Here is a 22,478-nt window from a genome sequence, read left to right on the forward strand (position 1 = left end):
ATGCCTGGCGTTATATGTTATTTCAAGTTATGACAAGAAATATGTCAGGTGCAGTCCTGCATATGTGTTAAGTCTGCTATTACTGTTGCTTTTGCTGTTGCTATTCTATTTATTCTAGAATATTCTATCCATGGAGGGCACACCGATCGTATTGATGAAATTTACCTAATCCGAATGATAAGGGTTGATTCCAGCCGAGCGAGTTCGCGCCTTTCTGCCAGGTCATCTGATACCCTTTGATCGGCACTCCGCCGTCTTTTTTCGGCTTTTCGACTTTGACGAGAATCGTCGTTGGCGTCGCCTTCGCCGTGATCGATTCCGGATCCTCGGGACGATCTATTCACGAGAAAAAAAAACGCAACGTTCGTTCGTTAGAAAAATCGCACAAATTTAATTCTACGCGGGATGGCCACTTTCGCGCCCCGTTAAAAAAGTCCCCAAGTTTTCCCTGATTTTTTCATGTAATGACAGAAAACTCCGCGAGTGAATCTCTAGAAATTTCTAGATTTAACATGTTGAATTTCATTCATTTTTCAGTGAAAAAATTCGTTAAACAATTATCAGTTTCTTTCTGCCAATTCACAAATCCCCCGACGTTTTCCCTGATTTTCCCATATCGAAATTCCCCGAGTGAATGGCAGAAATTTATAGGGATGTTATAGTTCATTCAAACAGTTTCATCGAATCACATATTGATAAAGAAACAAGTGGTCAATAAACGTCATCCAAATTCCCTGAGATTTTCCGGTTTTCTGGTGAAATTTGTCATATTCCCTCGTTTTTTCTAGATTTCTTGATATGCCGGAGTTTTTCGGGTTCTCCACCTCGGTGGCCACCCTGTGTTAGGACATCCCAAAGCTTAGTACAATGGAATTCAGTAATACAGCATCCCGGCAGTGAGACACTGTATTAATAAAGCATACAAACATACACACACTGTATTAATACAGCATACAAACAAACACACACTGTATTAATACAGCATACAAACATACACACATACTGTATTAATACAGCATACAAACATACACACACTGTATTAATACAGCATACAAACAAACACAAACTGTATTAATACAGCATACAAACACACACTGTATTATTATAGCATAAAAAAACATACACACACTGTATTAATACAGCATACAAACATACACACACACACTGTATTAATACAGCATACACACACGCACACGACACTGTATTAATACAGCATACAAACATACACTGTATTAATACAGCATACAAACATACACACGCTGTATTAATACAGCATACATACATACACACACTGTATTAATACAGCATGCAAACAAACACAGACTGTATTAATACAGCATACAAACAAACGCACGCTGTATTAATACAGCATGCAAACACACGCACTGTATTAATACAGCATACAAACATACACACACTGTATTAATACAGCATACAAACAAACACACGCACTGTATTAATACAGCATACAAACAAACGCACGCTGTATTAATACAGCATGCAAACATACATACACTGTATTAATACAGCATACAAACATACACACACTGTATTAATACAGCATACAAACAAACACACGCACTGTATTAATACAGCATACAAACAAACGCACGCTGTATTAATACAGCATACAAACATACACACACTGTATTAATACAGCATACAAACATACACACGCACTGTATTAATACAGCATACAAACAAACTGTATTAATACAGCATACAAACACACGCACACTGTATTAATACAGCATGCAAACAAACACAAACTGTATTAATACAGCATACAAACACACGCACACTGTATTAATACAGCATGCAAACAAACACAAACTGTATTAATACAGCATACAAACAAACGCACGCTGTATTAATACAGCATGCAAACACACGCACTGTATTAATACAGCATACAAACATACACACACTGTATTAATACAGCATACAAACATACACACACTGTATTAATACAGCATACAAACATACACACACTGTATTAATACAGCATACATACACACACAAACTGTATTAATATAACATACAAACACACGCACTGTATTAATACAGCATGCAAACACACGCACTGTATTAATACAGCATACAAACATACACACACTGTATTAATACAGCATACAAACAAACACACGCACTGTATTAATACAGCATACAAACATACACACACTGTATTAATACAGCATACAAACAAACACACGCACTGTATTAATACAGCATACAAACATACACACACTGTATTAATACAGCATACAAACAAACACACGCACTGTATTAATACAGCATACAAACATACACACACTGTATTAATACAGCATACAAACATACACACACTGTATTAATACAGCATACAAACAAACACACGCACTGTATTAATACAGCATACAAACATACACACACTGTATTAATACAGCATACAAACAAACACACGCACTGTATTAATACAGCATACAAACATACACACACTGTATTAATACAGCATACAAACATACACACACTGTATTAATACAGCATACAAACATACACACACTGTATTAATACAGCATACAAACATACACACACTGTATTAATACAGCATACAAACAAACACACACACTGTATTAATACAGCATACAAACATACACACACTGTATTAATACAGCATGCAAACACACGCACTGTATTAATACAGCATACAAACATACACACACTGTATTAATACAGCATACAAACATACACACACTGTATTAATACAGCATACAAACATACACACACTGTATTAATACAGCATACAAACATACACACACTGTATTAATACAGCATACAAACAAACACACGCACTGTATTAATACAGCATACAAACATACACACACTGTATTAATACAGCATACAAACATACACACACTGTATTAATACAGCATACAAACATACACACACTGTATTAATACAGCATACATACACACACAAACTGTATTAATATAACATACAAACACACGCACTGTATTAATACAGCATGCAAACACACGCACTGTATTAATACAGCATACAAACATACACACACTGTATTAATACAGCATACAAACAAACACACGCACTGTATTAATACAGCATACAAACATACACACACTGTATTAATACAGCATACAAACATACACACACTGTATTAATACAGCATACAAACATACACACACTGTATTAATACAGCATACATACACACACAAACTGTATTAATATAACATACAAACACACGCACTGTATTAATACAGCATGCAAACACACGCACTGTATTAATACAGCATACAAACATACACACACTGTATTAATACAGCATACAAACAAACACACGCACTGTATTAATACAGCATACAAACATACACACACTGTATTAATACAGCATACAAACAAACACACGCACTGTATTAATACAGCATACAAACATACACACACTGTATTAATACAGCATACAAACATACACACACTGTATTAATACAGCATACAAACATACACACACTGTATTAATACAGCATACATACACACACAAACTGTATTAATATAACATACAAACACACGCACTGTATTAATACAGCATGCAAACACACGCACACTGTATTAATACAGCATACATACACACACAAACTGTATTAATATAACATACAAACACATGCACTGTATTAATACAGCATGCAAACACACGCACTGTATTAATACAGCATACAAACATACACACACTGTATTAATACAGCATACAAACAAACACACGCACTGTATTAATACAGCATACAAACATACACACACTGTATTAATACAGCATACAAACATACACACACTGTATTAATACAGCATACAAACATACACACACTGTATTAATACAGCATACAAACATACACACACTGTATTAATACAGCATACAAACATACACACACTGTATTAATACAGCATACATACACACACAAACGGTATTAATATAACATACAAACACACGCACTGTATTAATACAGCATGCAAACACACGCACACTGTATTAATACAGCATACATACACACACAAACTGTATTAATATAACATACAAACACATGCACTGTATTAATACAGCATGCAAACACACGCACTGTATTAATACAGCATACAAACATACACACACTGTATCTATACAGCATACAAATGTGCAGACACTGTATGGTTACTTACGAGCTTGTTGCAACGTGAATTTATACGTCGACGTATAGGTACGAGCTGCTAATTTATTCGACGCGCGACATTCGTACGGTCCGAATATCCACGACTCCATACCCGGCCGGATCTTAACCTGAAATTCAAACGATTTTTACGGTGATGAAACGACTTTCCTCAACCTCAATACCCGCCCGCCTTCCATAAATCGTATATGAATAAATTTGCAGAAATAACGTCGGCAATGACTGTACATAGCAAGTACCTGATATATATCTATGTAGTTGTTCTCACCAAAAATGAGAGTAATTTGACATCAAAAATAGTAGATTAATCGAAAATGAACTGGGTATTATTCTTGTTTCGAGAGTATTTTGACATTTTTCGGAGAAGTTAAACTCTTTAAGAGTAGTTCCTACTCTCCAATGGTAATAGTAGTTAGGTTTGCAGACAATATGCATGTATGACAAACCTGATATCTCTTCATTGTAGCGGTTTTCACCAAAAATTAGAATTTGACATCGAAAAAGTAAGTCTAATAGAAAATGATCTTGAATTTGAGAGTACTTTGATATTTCTAGTAATTGGGCGCTTAGAAAAAGCAAAAACTACTATCAAATACATAGCAGTCGTAGTTATGTCTAGCAAAGGGTAAACGTGATATCGGTTCCAAACGTTAAATACCTGTAATATGCTGATCGTGTAGTTGAAGTTGTCGATTATTTTGAACGTGTCGTTTTTGGCGTCGGGATTCTTCGGCAGAATTTGATTGAGCCCGTGCCACCACGAAAACGAAGGCCGCGGCTCGGCGTACACCTCGCACGTGATGTTCTTCACGTGTCCCGGCCAGTGGTAGATAATAGCCGGCTGGTCTTTCACGAATTCTGGCGGATCTGAAAAAATACGTATCGGGACGTTTAACAGCGCATCGTCGCAAATTGATTAAAAAGTTAATAAAAAATTGCACCGTCCTTTTCAAGGCTAAAATCATATAATTTCAGACTGTGGAGGTCTTATTACTGATCTAGTTGATTTCGACACATTAGCACTGAGGAATTCAATACGTAATGTCTATAACTCCTCAGAACTTCAGGGACGATAACAAAATCCAAATGGTCCCTGACAAAGGGCCAGAAAAGCCCCTTTTTATCCTAGATTTACCGTGGGAAGGCCGATGTATACCAATGCATTGCGCTTGCAGCTCCTGCATTACCAAATCTGCCCCCAAGTAAATTCCAATTTTCTAGTCCACCCCCTCTAAGAATCTAAGCGCTATTCAGACCAGTGGGATTGGAACCGTAGCAGCAGCACCGGCGAAAGCCTTGGCAATAATTCACTGAACGGCGTTAATTTTCTTTCTATACCAGGTTCTTGAAGAAATTGAAGTAAATTTGCCGGCAACCCGTCAAAAAACACGACAATCGGCCGCGGCAATCAGAAAATTGCTCGTCGCGAGCTGCCGGAAATCGAACTATTCACGAACTTACATTCGACGATGATAGTTTTATTAACCCTCGTCTCTCCGCCGGCGTTACGAGCGATACACGTGTAATTGCCCGTGTCGAATCGCGACACGTTCTTGATGAACAACTCGCCGGTTTTCGACACGATCTGGATTCGTTTGTCGTTCTGAAAAACACCGAAAACAAAAAAAATAAACGATCGAGTTTAAACGAAGAAACGCAATCTACGAATTTCAAACGCGAATGAAACTACGAAAAAGTTTCATTTCAGAAAACAATCTATAAAATCTTTTTTGCAAAAATATACACAAACCCTTTCAGTAATGACCGACGCCATTTGGATTATCACGGTGGCCACTTTCCAACAATTTACAAATTCCTCAAGCTCTCCTTGATTTTTCAATATGATTACGGGAAGCTACCCCGAGTGAAATAGAGAAATTTCTATGTTTAACCTTTTCAGTGCGTGTACACCGCGGTGCGGTGTATGAATCGGCGATGGATTTTGCTAGTACACCACACTGCGGTGTATTGATGTAATTAGTTATTAGTTTTTATCTCTATTGAAAGATGGCAGCACCTATCAAACATAGTGAAATATTAGTAACTAACGATACACTGCACCCAGTGTAGACACACTTAAGTGGTATTCCCGTTATTCAACACACTAGAGCAGAATTTTTCAAAATTTTCAAATTATCTTCAGCACTATAGGGTATTGATTAGTCAGCACTGAAAGGGTTAAAATCTCACAACTCATTTTTTCCTTGAATCACGTATTCAAGGCTTTCATAGTATGTAATCGTTCAAGTATTTGTCTTAAGTCTCTATTAGAACTTTTGTTTTTCTCAAATTTTTCAATCATCATCATTGTTAACCTATTGTATCTTATTCTTATACTCTGTATGCCTCAGTCCGTAAGGATTTTAAGTACAATAAACAGTCATTTGAATTGAATTATTCATAAAGAAACACGCATGGTCAATAGCATTATGCGAATTCAGAGTTTTCGCGGTTTTTGGTTAAATTCGTCAACCCCTCATCCGGGTCGGCCTCGCGCGAGCGTGAAGAAACTGTTCGCCACTTACCGGTTGAAATCCTTCGACGTACGGTTTCTTACTGTAGACTTTCAGGAACTCGATGGTCGCCGCTGGTTTCGCTTGCACCTCGCAATGTAGCGACACGTCCTCGCCGATCACCGGTCGTTTATCGTAGTATCGATAGATTCTCGGCGGCTCTGAAAAAATAAAAACAATCGATTTTTCACTCGACATGTTTCGAACCTAAAATAACGAAAATGCCTCGATATAGACGAAAATATATAGTTTGAAAATGTTTCCTCGAGCTAGTGTAGTTTATTCGACGTTTCGACTATATCCTAATAGTCATCTTCAGGAATACTGTATTCCTTGAGCTAGTGTAGTTTATTCGACGTTCCGACCATATTATCCTAATACTGACGTTCAAACTGACCAATGGACTGACTGACTAATTGACCAACCAACGGATGAACTGACCGACTAACAACCGGACTCACCGATCAACCAACCGATGAAATCACTGACTAATGTATGCACTGACCGATAGATAAGGTCACCAACTGTCAAGACTGACGACTGATGGATGTTCTGACCGTTCGACCGATGTATGGAATGACTGACGATCCACTGGAATGACCGACCGACCATCACATCCGACCAACGGTCCAATACTAATATTCTACTCGCCGATTTTCTATCATTCTATAATTTTCTCTCATACTGACCTATAACGTTGATGGTTACTGTAGCGCGGGCGTGAGACAGGTCGTTCTTAGCTTCGCATATGTAATCGCCGCTGTCGCTCGATTCTAAATTCCATATCGTAAACTTGCCCTGGAATTTATCTTCCTGGCTATACTTATCGCCGATTAGTGGCGTGTCTGGCATGTTCGCCTGTAATGAGAAACGATTAATAGAGATCAGTCGGACCAATTATCATTACTAGATCATCAAAATAAAATATCATATTCAGTGAGGATTCCTCGCGATAAAATAGCCTATTCTACTTTGGGCAAGTTAGTGTTCGATGGTACATCAACTACTGCGGCAATAGAGGATTCCACTTGTGGCAAGTGAGGATCCACCAGGTGTCACTAGTTTGCAGTAGGAAATCAACTTCTGACACGGTAGAGGATTCCACTTGTGGCAAGTGAGGATCCACTAGATGCCGCTAGTGTGCAGAAGGACATCAACTACTGCGGCAATAGAGGATTCCACTAGTGGCAAGTGAGGATCCACCAGGTGTCGCTAGTGTGCAGTAGGACATCAACTACTGCGACAACAGGGGATTCCACTTGTGGCAAGTGAGGATTAACCAGGTGTCACTAGTGTGCAGTAGGACATCAACTACTGCGACAACAGGGGATTTCACCTGTGGTAAGTGAGGATCCACTAGGTGTCGCTAGTGTCTAGACGAATGCCCGATTTCAAGTGAAATCTATCTATCATTTTTTCAAATTAACGAAGAAAATTATAAGCTATAGATCGTAAAGATCAATGCGAGTTGATCTTAAGACATTATTTACCTGATTTTTCTATGTGACGCCCAAAAAACTACATCCTCCCCGGCAGGGATTCGAACCTGATGGCATCGAGATTGCCACGGTTAGAAACCATGCCACACTAGACTGGAGTGCGAAGCTACACGCGCAGCTAAGATGATGTCATTATCAGCCAATCAGATACCCGGTTTTATTTTAGCACGGGTTTTACCATTTATAGTTCTTCCGTGAAATTAATCTCAGAGATTATACAACAAGCAATTGGTGTCGCAACTATTCAAAGCTGCGCATGTACCTGCGCACCCGGTCTAGTGTGGCAGGGGTTCGTGCCGTGGCTGAGTGTAGCGATGCTATCAGGTTCGAATCCCTGCCGAGGGAGGATGTAAAAACTAAGATCAACGATGTACAGTTGAAAATGAACTTAAGTTTCATCCAACTCTCTTGATGACCACGTTGCTACTAATCACACTTACCCGGTAGAGAGCGAATTTAGGTAATGGTTTACCGGTAGCTTCGCACACTATCGTTACTCCTTTCTGAGCGATCGCCGGATTCAACAATTTCGGTTTCATCGTTATCTTCGGCGGAGCTACGAAAAAAAGAGGAGTTCACCGTGAAATAGAGAAGTCGGACCGACGGGAACTGGGTGACCCGCGCGTCGGTTCCTATAGCGAATATATAGACAACGGCTGCGATCACACGAGCGTTTGGAGCGAACAACTGTTCACACGGGTGCCCGAATGTGCCCGTGTCCGTTTGGCCCGAGCAAAAACTTCGGCCCAGGAAAGAGCCAAATTTTAGCACGGGACAAATGCTTGTGTTTGAACTGCAACTGATTCCGGGAATCACCCACTTCGCTTTGTTTAAGCATTGTTGATATCGAGTGAGTGGTTTGCGCGTGAACGCGCTCACTATATAGGCACGGGCCAAATTTGGACAGACCAAAAACGTCGGACCAGGCCCGAGCCAAATTTTAGCACCATACAAACGATTGCCTTTGAATTGCAACTAGCACCGGAAAGGATCCACTTCGCTTTGTTTGAGCATTGTTCAGTATCGAGTCAGTGGTTTGCGTGTGAACGCGCTCTCTAATTCGATACGGGCAAAATCTGAATCATCTGCGTGTGATCGCGGTCAATGACAGCTAGATTTCATACTTACTGTACACTTCGACTGTGATAGCTCGCGGCTGTATGTCTCCTTTCAGTTCGACCTCAGCCGTACACGTATAGATTCCGTTATCGGCTTCGGTCATGTTCTTTATACTCAATCCTTTATTACCGATCTGATATCTGTCACCTGGTTCAAAATAGTATATTCATATGAAAAACATTGACTAGAATTCACGTCAAATAAGATTCTGTCATGAGAACTTAGGCCTCATAGGCCAGTAGCGCGGGGTGTCAAGGGACCCCAAGGGGGTTACGACAAACCGCCCAAAATCTGAAAAGGTCCGCATTTAGCATTTGGAAAACAAATTTTCAGAAACTTTGGCCTCGTCCTACATACTCCCGCAGCAATTGACCTACAGGTACTTAGGAATAACATAAATAAGAGACCTTGATCTGCAAGCATTTTGCAATCCGAAAGGGAATGCTTCAGGGTTCATATAGTGTTCATGACCAATCTTATTTAATGACTTACAAGGACTCTTTTTACTCTGAGGGATCATTCATTTATTACGTTCGCATTAGGGGAGGGGGAGGGGTCAGTGCGATTGCATACGGTAATGCTTAATGTATATAAAAGAATGGCCGATTTTGCGTACAGAGGGGGAGGGTAGGTTAAAAAATTCAAATTTTATGCGTACGTAATAAATGAATGATCCCCGATTCCAGGAATCATATATATCATATAATCGTCATGCTTAAAGCAGGAATCATGAAATCTTTGTGCATGTCCAAAAGCTTCAAATTATATTGGTGTGGCAAGACAGACACCGATCGAGGACCGTGATCATGATTAAAGGATTTTAGAGGCCACGAAATCAGTCATGCTGCAGACCCTGAGGTGCTTCCAATCAGCAAAACCACCGGATGATATCATCGGGACCGAACACGCCATAAGATACCACCGGCGGATAGACTTACCGATAGTAATTGGTCGTCTGGGACTGTTCTCATTTTTACGGTAGGACCACGTGACCTGCGGAGCCGGCGAACCGCTCACGACGCACCTGATCAACCCGTCCTGGTAAATAGCCGGATGTTGTTCCCTCGCGCAATCGTCCCACGTTATTTTCTCTGCAAAGAATATCGGAATCAAATTGTAGGTAAATGGCGCGTATTTCTATTAAGCATTCAATTCAAAGAGCATGAAGTTCATTATGTGGCATAGTGTGGCTTGGCATAGTGTGGCTTGCATTTTGGTTAAACAGAAATTACTAAATATTCATTACAAAATGTTCCCACCAATTTCGACCAACAGGATTTGTAGCAGTCTGACTGATACTGAGTCAGCAAATTTTTGAAGTCGAGTCAACACTTTTAGCACTCGATAAAGTCAAATGTCAGTACTTTAAAGCATTTTTCAAAAGTCATAAGTCAGCACGTAGTTCCTACATCAATGATTAAGCTATGAAATAAGCAAAATGCGTTTTTAATCAAATTTGAAATTTGTTTTTCAAAACCAAGAAACCTAAGCCTTGAAATTTGGTTTAAATCTGTATCTGGAAAGACACAATAGACCTGCCACAGGATTGGTAAGTAGAAAAATCCTAAGACGAGACTCGGAGTCCGAAAAGAGAAGTACCTAAAGGATTTTATTACCAGGATGCACGGTTTCATGGACTGAGTATCGAAGTTATCCCAAGGGATAAATCCTTAATCCGGGTCCAGTTCCACAGTCCTGAAGATTTGACTCCGAGTTAACTCATTGAAAATGAACTAAATCTAACTCAGAGTTAACTCTAACTCACAATTGTGGAACTGAGTCCTGGGGCCGGATCCATAGTCATGACTTAGACTTACGACTGGTCTAAGACTCTTTTAGTTATATAGCTAATCTAACAGCTTATGACCAGTCTTAAGATTTAAGACCACTTTTGGACTTAAGTCTCGACTATGGAACCGGCCCCTGGGTAACAACCACCATAGTAACAATGAGGAACCACCGTTAAAACTGAAACATTTAGAAATGTTCCCAGGGACTATATTTCTTCCATTTCTATGAATCCGAGCCCTGGAAAGCCAACTCTAATCACAGCCTAACCTAGATTTTTTCCGTAAACGCTTTTCAGAATTTGTAGTTGAGTTGCGTAACCCTCCGATGAGTTCAACACGTTCGATAAATATTTCGAATCAACTCCTATCGTACGTAAATATTCTTTCTTTATCATATTAGTTTTTCGCAGCAGTTACAATTGATTTTAATCATTTGAACAACATGATATCTAGAAAAAAAAAAAAACTCGGTACGACTAAACCGGGGTGCCTCGGCGACCGGCGGGCTGGCCTCGAGCCTAAAAAGTATTTCGAGACAACTAATCGAATTTCACAGCGACACCAGCGGGTAGACGAGCGTTTAATATAATATAAATAACAGGAAATGAAATCGAAAAATAAATTTATTTCCTGCTGTCAATAAAAGGGTGTTGGCAATATAAATACCCGTATCTCCGCAAACAGTCTGTCAATTTCATCGATCGCGACCAATCAACGACGGGTGTTGAATTTCGTTCAATCGACATCGCGGATCGTAAAAAAGTGAAATCAACGTCAGTCACTCGTTTGATATCGACATATCGTTCGGAATTATCGAATCTGTAGAGAGTGTGTTCGAATACCGTACAGGCTCAAACCATTCAGCGCGTCTACACCGCAGTGCGATGCATGTTCGAATACCGTACAGGCTCAAACCTTTCAGCGCGTCTACACCGCAGTGCGATGCATGTTCGAATACCGTACAGGCTCAAACCTTTCAGCGCGTCTACACCGCAGTGCGAAGCATGTTCGAATACCGTACAGGCTCAAACCATTCAGCGCGTCTACACCGCAGTGCGATGCATGTTCGAATACCGTACAGGCTCAAACCTTTCAGCGCGTCTACACCGCAGTGCGAAGCATGTTCGAATACCGTACAGGCTCAAACCTTTCAGCGCGTCTACACCGCAGTGCGATGCATGTTCGAATACCGTACAGGCTCAAACCATTCAGCGCGTCTAAACCGCAGTGCGATGCATGTTCGAATACCGTACAGGCTCAAACCTTTCAGCGCGTCTACACCGCAGTGCGAAGCATGTTCGAATACCGTACAGGCTCAAACCTTTCAGCGCGTCTACACCGCAGTGCGATGCATGTTCGAATACCGTACAGGCTCAAACCTTCAATTCAAGGGAAAGGGTTCAATTCAAAATTCAAGCCACATTTCAATTTCTGCCACATCACACGAAATCCACAATCATCGAATTAAAAATCCAAAAAATTCAAAAGCCCAAAAATCCACGTTGAAATCACAATTTCAAATTCAACATTTTGCCTCAATATGATTATAAAAGTCTTTAAACTCGAACTTCATAATACTCACCATCACTGAAACATATTGAACATTTATTCAACAATTCGTTAATCTATTCAATTTGATTTCGAGTAATTAACTACAGTATACATAAAACGATTACTAAAAGCAAGAAAAAGTGCAGGGAATTTAGATTAAACATAATATATGCTGTAACACCTATTAGTAACATACTTACCAGTATAGGCAATGCATCTGAAATATCAAAACAATCCCAACCCTTCAGCTCCCCCTGTTCAAACCAACCGGGCTCCAAACTTACCCTAACTTTATTCAAGTAAACCGCTTTGGTTTGCTAATTACAGATTCGCAGAAAAACGACGATTTTGCAAGGCATACCACAGATATTATTGGCATGGCAAAACACTTTTCCGACCACTTTCAATGTGAATAATGGAAAGTTAGTTGAAACCAGTAAAACATTAATAGTTAACATTTGAAACATTTGTTAACATTTTTAGAATTAATATGGACAATATATAATTTAATTATAAATATATAAATATTAATATATTAATATGAATAATTCACTAGGGCTATGCGGTGATAATGTCTGCGTCATATAATGGGGGCAAATGACAATGGGTACATGCCAATTGAGGATCCACCAGGTGGCGCTAGAATGGTGTACTGAAGGGCAAATGACAGCTACTGCGGCAATCGAGTTCCACCTTAAGTTTCCAGTATATCATGGAAAGTCAACTGACTGCTTGGGCAATTGAGGCTCCACTAGGTGGCACTTCTATGATGCCACAATTGGGTATCGGACTCGTCCGACAATCAACGATCCAATAGGTGGCGCTAGTATAAGTTGCGGATGTGGATTACAGCATTCCAACAACTCAGTGTCGCTAGTCACTGGTCAGTTAATGTAATAAGTGAGTAAATTATCATTATACGTAATTTCACAAATCAGGGTGACCTCGATTCATGATTGGCAGGTTTAATCTCCGGGAACTGGACGATGAATATCCACTAATCTAACGTCCATCAATCAAGTGGAGCATTGAGATTATTCAGAGAGGATTAAGGATCGGTTAGGTGATTGTAATCTTACTGAACAATATATAATTCAAAGGAGTTGGACTTCGAAAGGATGTTATGATCAGATAAAAATGAAATACAGTAAACCATGCACGAAGTCAGTTAAATGCTGAAGTGAAGGGGAAATGTCTCTTTAACTCGCTTGGTTCTGATAAGTCGTACATCTACACCGCAGTGCAGCATAGACACTCAGCATTGATTGCCTTTCTTTATACATCGCACTGCGATGTATCCATATAGATATTAGTTAGTTATAATCTCTATTGAAAGATGGCAGCACCTGTCAAACATTGCGGAATATGAATAACTAACGATACACCGCACCGCACTGCGGGTAAACACAATATAACGGTATGCCCATTATACACTGCACCGTTGTGCAATTTTCCAAAATTGTCAATTCATCTCAAACACTTTTAGGGTAAGAAGCCAGATCAGTCAGAACTGACGAAATTCAATTCAGGTGGACCGCAATTAACATTTGGATTAAAAATCTATCAGGTAGACAGGAGTTCAGTTAAATTTTTCCATATTTGAGTAGAACACAAACCCACTAAAATCGGAATTGCATCTACCGATCAATTCTGTAAATTCGACCGCCGATCACACTTAATCTGTATTTCAATTTCCGATTTCAAAACCAAACCCCGTTTCGCTACCGGCAGGCAGGTACGGCGGTTTGTAAGGGACTCCGAATCAAACAAATCATCAGCCTTTTTTAAAACCTTTTTGTCCGGGTACAAGAAGTCGTTCCATTTCGAAAACTCGCGCATGGTTTACTGTTATCGATTACGAATATGAATGTATTATACTGAATTGTATAAATATATGTAAATATGTATAAATTAGTCCACGCGGGTTAAGTACGTAGTAGAGGTAGTCGAATTATGAATATGTTTCGGGGGGGGGGGGGACTTACTGTAAATGATCATGAGAGCCGACTCGGGCCGCACGTTCCGAAACGTTTTAGACCGGCACATGTACGTGCCGTAGTCCATTTCGGACACGGGATAAAATATCAATTTCAAAACGGTTTTATCGCCGGCGTTAGTCTCTAAATACCTGTCGAAAACGAAAGTGAAATAAAAAAAACGCGGGGAAAGGAAAAAAAAACGTGTGCACAAAATAGGGGGGAAACAGCGCGATACGCATGCATACAGTATCAATAGGGGGAGGGGGAAAATAAACACATGCAAGAAGATTATATACATATATATATATATATATATATATATATATATATATATATATATATATATGCGCGAAATGATGATTTAAGCTAAACGAATTTGATGACGATACTTGAACCAGTACACATCATTACTGAGGAAAGCAAAAATTACTGTAATTTAGATCAGGCTTTAAGCAGCTTTCCAATACAAATACGCCAAAACATGGTCGATGGGTAGGTTTTGGTTTGATGAAATGACGCAGACCCACGCCGCAGTTTGCGGAACTGGATCCGGAGTTGAACTAAACCCATACAACTGCGGAACTGGATCCGGAGTCGAATTAAACCCGCATTGATGGCTAAAATGACATCGACTTAAATCAGGTCCACGCTAAAACTGCAGTTCACGGAACTGGATCCAGAGCGAAATTAAAACCTACACGACTGTGGCGCGGCCGGGTTCGGTCAAATTAAACCCGCACACAAATGAAGAACTGGGTTAAGTCGAAGTCAGATTGGACCCATAACAGAATTCAGCTTCCGGCAATGGGATACTGATTTTTTTGACACTATGTAAGTTACGCAATCAGAATTTCTAACAGAAGAAAAATATACATTGCTGAAAATTGTTCGATGATTTATCATTCTCACTATCTAATCAGTGGCGCATACTTGTGCTTCTTAATGATTACCACTTCATAGATAGTTGCACATTCCATAATAAAAACTCGCAAAAATTGCTACGATCAATTTGCACTATAGGAATGACGATACGACTGAAGCTGCTCGAAGCCTGACAACCACATGAAAATACACTGCATTTAGCCGGTGTTTAGAGATTTCTTTTTCCATTAAGCGAAGGCTGAAATCCTGGGGGAGGGTACCCCGATATTTAAACAAATTTGTGAAGAACGTAGTTTCGCGTTATAGGAAACGATTATCAATTTTAACCCCCTACACCATACGATGCGTATGTGCTTCAGGAAGTATAAGCCCGTTCGCATAAAATTTGTTCGGTAATTTTCAAAGAGCAAAACTAATATCTGAACTTTAAACCGTTCCGCTAGCCTGAAAATTGACTCAGACACTAAATTCACTACCCTGGAAAAAAAATTCTCAAACTCCAACCACTCACATTACGTAGTAGCGACTAAACATTGGACAGAAAAAATTTTTCTCATGCGACTAAAAATGAATCTGATTTGAGACCTATAATGATAAAAACAAAGCGACATGCAACCAGTGAATACAGACATACAGTTAACCTCGCTTAGCAGCAGCTTAGACTATACCGGAACATGTGGGCCTATCTTACTTTAGAAATCTTATAAGTAGCCTTTACGACTCGAACTAATTTTAATTTGGATCCTCCTCACTTGCTGCATGGCTTGATTGCCGCAGTAGTTGATGTCCTACTGCACACTAGCGACACCTGGTGGATCCTCACTTGCCATAAGCGGAATCTTCTATTGCTGCAGTTAGTTGATGTCCTGCTGCACAGTAGCGACAACTGGTGGATCTTCACTAGCCACGAGTAGAATCCTCTATTGCCACAGTTAGTTGATGTCCTACTGCATAGTAGCGACACCTAGTGGATCCTCCCTTACCACAAGCGGAATGCTCTATTGCCGCAGTAGTCGATTTCTTACTGCACACTAGCGACACCTAGTGGATCCTCACTTGCCATAAGCGGAATCCTCTATTGCTGCAGTTAGTTGATGTCCTACTACACAGTAGCGACACCTAGTGGATCCTCCCTTACCACAAGCAGAATGCTCTATAGCCGCAGTAGTTGATGTCTGACTGCACACTAGCGACACCTGGCAAATCTTCCCTTGCAGCAAGTGGTATGTATAAGCAATTTCTAAGTACGTAGTATGGCCAATAACACAGTATACAATTCTAATAGGCGATCTTGAACATTAATAGATATTCTAAGCGAGGTTTACTGTAGCCTCCGAACAGAACATGCAATAAATGGATATATATATATATACATATATTATACATATGCTCTCCTAAAACCGTGTGCCCGTGAACCTGTGTCGCGCGTGTCTAGACAGGTCAGCGCAGCGCGGAGCGACTTACTGTAGATGAATAACTCTTGTTGCACCTCGGTCGTGACGCCGCCGCCGCGTAACGATCGACACTTGTACGTGCCGCCGTCGTCCATCGTGACCGGATAGAATATCAGTTTCAATACGGTCAGCTCTCCGGCGTTCTGCTTAAGCGTCCTGTATGAGCGGCAGCGTTGAGGAGAAATTAACATCGACACTTGAATTCATACGAACCCGAGTTTGAACCGTCGGTATATTCATTGGAATCGAAAAGGCGGCAAAATACGGGATAATATTCGAGCAATGGGAGGGTGGTTCAATCCATTCTCGGTTATATGCGTCGGGCAAACAATAGTTAGTTTTTTCATAAAACTATCAAAATCTTGAACTGAACAATTTTGCTAGCAGACTCCTCCTCCGCGACTCAAATCCAAGCGGAATTATTACTTTGAATTCGTAGTTCTAAGAATGAAAGCAATGAACTATCCATGGGGCTCGTTAGAACTCAGTTAGAATTCCAACATTGACCATATGTTAACCCTTTCAGTGCATCTACACGGCAGTGCCGTGTATAAATCAGTAATGGCCTTTGTCCGCGGCATATCCATGCAATTGCCAATTAGTAATCATCTCTATGGAAAGATGGCAGCAGCTGTCAAACTTTCTGAGATATTACTGTCAATCACAACATTCTGAAATATTGGTAACTAATGATACACCGTATTACAGTGTAGGCACGCTATAACAATACACTGCACTGCAGGACTGAGACACAATATAGTTGAATTATACACTACTGCAATCACTGATTTATACACCGCACTATAGTTTAGATGCATTAAAGGGTTGAATATGAATGTGTTTAACTAAATTTAACTATCATTGGTCGGTGGATTAGAGCTAGGAGCAGTCTGCTGTAAGGAGCAACCATCAACCCTTAATCTGCCATGATACGACCAGAACACGGTTGAGACCGCGAACAAAGTTGAGACCGCGAACAAAGTGTAAGCGTTTGTCATTCAGGAACATCTTATGGGTCTAATGGGTTAAGGAAAAGAAAGTTCCCCGACTTTTCCGAGATTTCCAACTAAGCGGCCACCGCGGTCAATTCATTCGAATTAGTAATGAAACGAATGTAAGCGAAAAAATCTACGTACCGTCTGTCGGTGCTGGTGATCTGTTGGGAGTCGGGATCGAACCAGGCGAGTTGAGGATCGGTGCCCGAGTCGACGTTCAACGCTTTGCAAGTGAACGCGAACGCCTCGTTCACCGGTCGCACGACGTTACCAGACGGCAAAATCTGCAGCTTTAAACTATCTGAAATAGAAACAATAATAATCATCGAATAATTCAGTTAAACGGACGTTTAGGATTTCGTTGAAATCAGCGCACGGGTCGTGTGGCCGAGACCAGGTGAGTGAACACCTTCAGTAAGTTAAACCCTTTCAGTGCTGACTAATCGATACCCTATAGTGCTGGAGATAATTTGAAAATTCTGAAAAAATCCGCCCTAGTGTGTTGAATAACGGGAATACCGCTATAGTGCGTCTACACCGCTATACCGCTATAGACGTCACTAGGGTCTTCATTCCAAACAATGATGAAAGGCGAAATCTTTTCTAAATTCTAGTGAAATCACGAACTTCATGCAATAATTGAAAATCCTAGGAAAATGGAAACCAGAAAAAATCGAAACCTTTAACCCTTTCAGTGCTGGCTAATTAATACCCTATAGTGCTGAAGATAATTTGAAAATTCTGAAAAATTCCACCCTTGTGTGTTGAATAACGGGAATACCACTATAGTGCGTCTACACCGCGGCGCGATGTATCGTTAGTTACTAATACTTCACTATGTTTGACAGGTGCTGCCATCTTTCAATAGAGATAATTAGTAATTACTAATTAAATCAATACACCGCAGTGCGCTGTACTTGCAAAATCCATCACTGATTCGTACACCGCACTGCGGTGTAGATGCACTGAAAGGGTTAACGGTTTTCAAGATATAAGATATTGGTCTGATCCGTGCCCGAGGAGAGCAACGCTTTCTCACGATCGAGACACATTGTTCGTACTTCTCTCGCTGTTTTTAGATTCCATCATTAAACTACGTCTGCTAATTATGACTCCGGGTACGAACACGTGGCGTTCCCCGGCACTCCCGACGTTTTCATATATCTTACTCTTTTTTCCTAACGCGTCCCTCCGGGATGCGGTTACCTTGGAAACTCGGGTGACACGTGATGTATCGCGCTGCAGGTATCCGTGCGCCGAAAAAATGAATTTTATCGCGTTTTCTTTAAAGCAATAAACAAACCGTGAGTGTTGCGTGCCTGGTGTCGCGCCGAAGATTTACTACATCGCTATACGGATGAAATTGTAACGGGACAATTTTTCTCATTCGTCAGACTTCTATTAACCCTTTCAGTGCATCTACACTGCAATTCGGTGTATAAATCAGTGATATATTTTGCTAGTACACCGCAATGCTGTGTATTGATGTAATTATCTCTCTTGAAAGATGGCAGCACCTGTCAAACATAGTTAAATACTAGTAACTAACGATACACCGCGCGGTGTAGACGCACTATAGTGGTATTCTCGATATTCAACAAACTAGGATGGAATTTCTAAAAATTTTCAAATTATCTCCAGCACTATATGGTATTAATTAGTCAGCACTGAAAGGGTTAAATGCAATAATTCATAAACTGTTCAAAACAATATTCATTCACAAAGAACCTCAGTATACGACAGTCACGGCGACAAAATAATAACAAGCCGTAGGCGACAACGGTTCTCGGGCTCAGACCCTAACTACGAAATTACCATGCGTTCGTTCCCGTTGCATTTTGGATACGATGTATCTACCTAAATTTCGGCAAAACAACTTTTTGAATTTTTTCCCCGGGCTAGAATTAAACGAGATATCTGATTGGCTGATGTTGACATCATGCGCACGTGGCTGCGCACTCGGTCTAGCGTGGCAGGGTTTCGTACCGTGACAGTTCTGGCAAGGATGGAGTCCACATTGTGATGAAACATAAACTCATGTTCTAAAGGCTATGTACTTGTCTCTTTCTAGCTGAATTCTATATTATATTATATCGTTAATCCTGTTTTAGGAACTACCGTCGTCGGGCCCGGGATTCGAAGCCCTACCAGACCTGAATGACCGTAGGCATACTTGAAATAAATCGCGCCACTTAAAGAGTGAAACCGATAATCAAGCGTTAATTCATGTCGTGCTAACGAGTGCGATTAGCGAATTGTTATCACATCATTAACGGATTCTTAACACCTTTGACCGGTGCCACATCTGCCCGCAACACGAGATTCAAACCTGAATGACAGCCGTGCGTATCCAGAGACAAGACGCGCAGAGTGTTTTAGCAAATGTTCGTAACGCAAGTTGATAAGAAAAGGATATCCTGGCAGCGTCCTTCGACCACTTAAAAGAAGTATTTCTGGCAAAATAGCGCCAGTGATTTAAGCCTCTAGTCAAGAACACGCTGGAAGGAAATAAATCGAAAACATCTTCTATTGATGAAATATCTTCCATCCAGTCTCGATAGTTTCATTTCAATTTTTCAGTATTTTTAGTATGCTAACAAAACATCTAGTTAGGTACGCAATCAGGATATCGAGATGCAGATCTTCGGGTGGTTATCTGTAGTTTTTCTAAACATGTTGTAATCGGTGTTTGGTCACCAGGGGCCAGTTGCATAGTCATGGCTTAGACTTAAGACCAGTCTAAGACCAACTTCGTTCTATAGCCAATCTAACGACTTAAGACCAGTCTTAAGATTTAAGACCAATTATGGACTTGAGTCTCGACTGTGCAACTGGCCCCTGGTTTCTATCTGCGACAGTGAGCGAGTATCACATCATCTACATTATCAATAACAGCAGCAAGACAATCATTAACTACTATATGTTCGGAATTGTTTTGCACTCCGATATCTATCGGATAGCAGCGGCTATTTTGTTAGTTGTAAAAACGATTACTTGGCCCCCGATACATGGAATAGAGTTATAGGCCGGGGGTATTAATACCAAATTAGGAGAGTATTTGAACTAGACACTGTTTAGGATACCTGCGCTATATAAATGACATTTTACCATTATCATCATTAGTAATGTAGTTAAGAACATACCCCCATTATATATCCCCCGGTAAATATCCCGATTTTTTTGGGGGGGACCGGGGGTTACCAGGGCAAGCGACTATTGTCGCGAAAAAAGTTTTACAGGACGCTCGATCGGACTTTATCCTGTCATTAGCAAACTTTTTGACGAGGCCAGTAATATTATATCCTCACTGGACCGGCCTAATAACCATCCTAAACGCGTATCGCATCATCCTCAGCCGCGACATAGGATCGTATGGTGACTACTTCCAGTCACAAGTAACATCATCATCTCATCTATAAATCTGCGAATTATTAGTCACCATAGCAACTGCGTCGGATGGATCGTATGCGCACGTATCTCAGTTAGGTTTCGAATGTACCTTCGGTGCGGTGTCTCGTAACTGAAAATCAATACTCATCACCATTGTCGACGACGACGACGACGACGGAGACAAAGCGAGGTCACACGTGTGTCAGAATTCAGAATTCCGGCCGCTACTCCGGCCACAAGAGATGCCCATTTCATATATCGATGAATTTTCGGACGGCTCATTTCGAACGGGCCATCCTACAGTAAATGCCCTTATAATGCTACAACCAATGCGCAACATTGCTTTAGAAACGAATTTGGTAACGTTGTTAAGTAATTGCCGATTTGTGACAGGTTCTGATATATTGCTACGGCAAATCCACTTCAATTTCTTCAAAAACATAGCATACAGTCAGGCCTCGATATACCGCCCACATCGGTGCAGAATGATTTTGGTGGTGTAGAGGGTATGGCGGTATATCGGGGGTGTTTTACTATGTATTTGTATAGAGATATACATCGAGAAAAACCTGGCGGTAGGCGGGGTGGCGGTGTATTGGAGGGCTGTATTTGTATTGGGATGTATATTAAGAAAACCTGGCGGCAGGCGAGGGTGGTGGTAAATGGGAGGGGGGTATATCGGGGGTGTTTTACTATGTATTTGTATTGAGATGTATATTGAGAAAAACCTGGCGGTAGGCGAGGATGGCGGTAAATGGGAGGGCGGTATATCGGTGGGTTGACTATATATTCAAAGAAAAAAAACTGTCATTCAGTAAATTATTGTCGTTGCACTTCCAATGCCACCGAATGGTATTTTCATCGAACTGAAGGATGATGACGGACTGTTGACAGTATTTCTAAATCAGCTGAGAGGCTGAAGGCCCCCCTTCCTCCAGATTCAGTTTCAGAAATAATGAAAACAATCGATACCGCGTTAAACCGGGCAGTCCATTCCGAATCGGTTTACACCGACGAGTGGCTGGCTAAAGTCGATAAACTAAGCGCGCTCAGAACTCGATACAGCGAGAAACAGCCCCGGGATTCAGCTGCTTTTTACCGTTTAAAAAGACGGCAGTT

The 22,478-nt window shown here is 40.6% G+C and overlaps 1 protein-coding gene across 3 annotated transcripts in view; it reads right to left on the minus strand.

Moving 5' to 3' along the window:
* Positions 1-22,478, minus strand: part of LOC141906704 (fasciclin-2-like) — a 57,506-nt gene that overhangs the window by 20,534 nt on the left and 14,494 nt on the right. For 2 of the 3 annotated variants that reach the window (XM_074796004.1, XM_074796006.1), the window contains exons 2-12: positions 18,111-18,270; positions 16,985-17,130; positions 10,257-10,409; positions 9,328-9,465; positions 8,640-8,755; positions 7,390-7,558; positions 6,713-6,861; positions 5,649-5,790; positions 4,846-5,054; positions 4,180-4,297; positions 166-336 (exon numbers count right to left, since the gene is read on the minus strand). In XM_074796004.1, the coding sequence (XP_074652105.1) occupies positions 166-336; positions 4,180-4,297; positions 4,846-5,054; positions 5,649-5,790; positions 6,713-6,861; positions 7,390-7,558; positions 8,640-8,755; positions 9,328-9,465; positions 10,257-10,409; positions 16,985-17,130; positions 18,111-18,270 (1,671 nt within the window). Of the gene's footprint in view, positions 1-165; positions 337-4,179; positions 4,298-4,845; positions 5,055-5,648; positions 5,791-6,712; positions 6,862-7,389; positions 7,559-8,639; positions 8,756-9,327; positions 9,466-10,256; positions 10,410-14,644; positions 14,788-16,984; positions 17,131-18,110; positions 18,271-22,478 lie in introns of all 3 variants that reach the window. The other variant, XM_074796005.1, reaches the window with a different exon arrangement.

This window comes from Tubulanus polymorphus, chromosome 6 (genome assembly GCF_964204645.1).
Source record: "Tubulanus polymorphus chromosome 6, tnTubPoly1.2, whole genome shotgun sequence".
Taxonomy (NCBI): Eukaryota; Metazoa; Nemertea; class Palaeonemertea; order Tubulaniformes; family Tubulanidae; genus Tubulanus; species Tubulanus polymorphus.